Source organism: Vipera ursinii, assembly GCF_947247035.1.
Source record: "Vipera ursinii genome assembly, chromosome: 3".
NCBI lineage: Eukaryota > Metazoa > Chordata > Lepidosauria > Squamata > Viperidae > Vipera > Vipera ursinii.
Window position 1 is genome coordinate 126,909,249 of NC_139516.1, and position 2,587 is coordinate 126,911,835.

Consider the following 2,587-nt stretch of genomic DNA (forward strand, 5'->3'; position numbering starts at 1 on the left):
GGAACTAGTATACCTCAAATGGACTTACAGAATGCACCCAAAATCTGGAACCCATGATTCCAGAAGGAAAAAAAAAGTTAGGAAAGAAATGCTTCAGTGCTACTGAAGTTGTTAATAGGGACGCGGTGGCTCAGTGGGTTAGGACGCTGAGCTTGTCGATCAGAAGGTCGGCAGTTTGGCGGGTGGAATCCCGAGTGCCGCGTAACAGAGTGAGTGCCTGTTACTCGTCCCAGCTTCTGCCAACCTAGCAGTTCGAAAGCACATAAAAATGCAAGTAGAAAAATAGGGACCACTACGGTGGGAAGGTAACAGCGTTCTGTGCGCCTTTGGTGTCTAGTCATGCCGGCCACATGACCACAGAGACGTCCTCGGACAAGCGCTGGCTCTTCAGCTTTGAAACGGAGACGAGCACCAGCCCCTAGAGTCGGAAACGACTAGCACGCATGTGCGGCGGAACCTTTACCTTTTTACTGAAGCTGTTACGATCACAAGATCTTCATTTTCAACTTTCTGTGACAATTCCATAAGCAAACTTTATCAAAACATTATCTGCTCAGACACCAGTGGATTTAAAAGTTCTTTTTCAACAGATTGAGTGGAGGTCATGCAATTCTTTGTATGTTTATTCAAAAGTCACTGTGTGCTTCTTCATTTGTGCAATGAGCCTGGTGGAATTGTTAAGGTGCTGGTTTAAAAATTAGGAAACTATGAGTTCTAGTCCTCTGTTAGCCATGAAAGTTGACCACTTTCGACCACTCTTTCTCAGCAAATCCTACCTGACTGTAGGGGAAATAAGAGGTTAAGAGGTAGGGCTGCTGCAAGCAGGTGGGCACAAAATCTGTTCACCATTTGATGTATGCAAAATTCCTTTCCCATTTATTGTCAAATCCATTTATTTATCAAAATTAGACAAATGACTCTGGATGGTTTACAGGCATAAACGATAAAAGCATATAAAAGACATAGAATTAAAAATAGAATTAAAAACGGGGAAGGGTAAAACATACATTGCCAGACTTATTTTGCCCATGCATTGTCAGATTGAGTTACTTGCACGTGCGAGATTAGATTAAGTAGGGAATTCCCGACGATCCTCAGAAACTTTAGGATTCCTGAAAATTTTCCAAATCAATTGTTTATCAACCTGCCCTATTTCTATAAATTTGGCTATGGAAAGGCAACTGATATCTAAGATGAGAGTAGAATGGTGTGTCAGGAGGATTGAAGTATTCCAAAAATGGGGATGGGGTGGAGAGTCCTCACAAAAAAAAACAAAAACCCACAGACGACATAAAGCAAGTCTCTGATGGAATTTGCGAACAGATTAGCACGAAAATTCTGACGTAATCGAAGGTTTGTAAACTCTCCGAATTGCAGACCGTCTTATTAAAAGGCCTCGCCAGAGTTCATCGCTTCCGCTCTAGGGACAATTCTTTCGACGGCGGCCGCTTGAGGTCAATCGCTTTGGAACGCGAGAGAAAAATGGCAGCCTCCTTAGAAGTGTGCCATGTAGCTTGCTCCGCTAACCGCGCCGGCCCCGGAGTGATTTCTTGGGGGAGAGGAACTCTATTGGCGTTCGGGTCTTGTCGCTCTGTTATTCTCTATGACCCGCAGGTGAGGCGTGGACGGAGGTCGTGGATTTTGGCCCCGAAGGGCTTCTTTGCGTTCAAGCTAAGCGCTTTCCGTGAACACGTGTTTTGGAGGCTTGCTATGAGATAGAGGCACGGGAGTGGGGGCGGCGGGAGGACGATTTGATTTTTGCTTCTTCTTGGGTGTCTTGATGCAACTTAGTCGGTTGTCTTCCCAATAATGGGGAAAATTGACTTGCTTTGTTTCTGCTTTGGAAAGTGATGATAATGGCGAGTGAGCTTTGAACGAGGTGTGCGAGGCTCGGTCCTGAACATTACTGGGTGCCGTTCTTTCTTCGGGTAGTTCAGGGGTAGGCAACCTTGGCTCTTTTATGACTCATGGACTTCAACTCCCAGAATTCCTGAGCCAGCATAGCTGGCTCAGGAATTTTGGGAGTTGAAGTCCATGAGTCATAAAAGAGCCAAGGTTGCCTACCCCTGGGGTAGTTGATTGATTATACAGGAATGAAACGGTGGCAGAGACCTGGGGCAATTTCTAGAGTTTATGGACTAGAGGGATCATAACATAATAAAAATTACAGAATTTCCTTGGGACATGCATAAAATGACAGGGTAGCAGAACGTTGCCTTTATTGTGGTCAATAACCTGTTCATCACACTTGGATGCATAAAATTAATCCTCATTATTTATGTATTTCATCATATTCACATAGCTGCCAATCTCACAGCCAAGTGACTCTTAGTGGCATACAACAAAGCTAACAACAAACAATTATTAAAAAATTTAAAATGATAAAAAGCACAAAAAAGGTTATATTTTGTTTATTCCGTACTGCTGTTCATCAAATGCTCACATTAAGGACTGCTGAACTTACTAAACAGTGTATGTGTTTTAACCTCTTTTTGCCAGAAGCAGCTTGCCATGCATATAATTCCCTCTGTTTTTTAATCAGTTTGTGAACTTGATCACTTTGTGAACTTCAGAGCAGAAAGACGAT

At 43.3% G+C, this 2,587-nt stretch overlaps 1 protein-coding gene across 1 annotated transcript in view; it reads left to right on the top strand.

Annotated features, from left to right (window-relative positions):
- Positions 1-1,482: 1,482 nt before the first annotated feature.
- ELP2 (elongator acetyltransferase complex subunit 2) overlaps positions 1,483-2,587 on the top strand; it is a gene marked incomplete at its 5' end in the record, with an annotated part of 63,175 nt that continues 62,070 nt past the window's right edge. The window contains one exon of the mRNA XM_083360641.1: positions 1,483-1,614. Coding sequence (XP_083216767.1) covers positions 1,483-1,614 — 132 coding nt within the window. The remainder of the gene's footprint in view (positions 1,615-2,587) is intronic.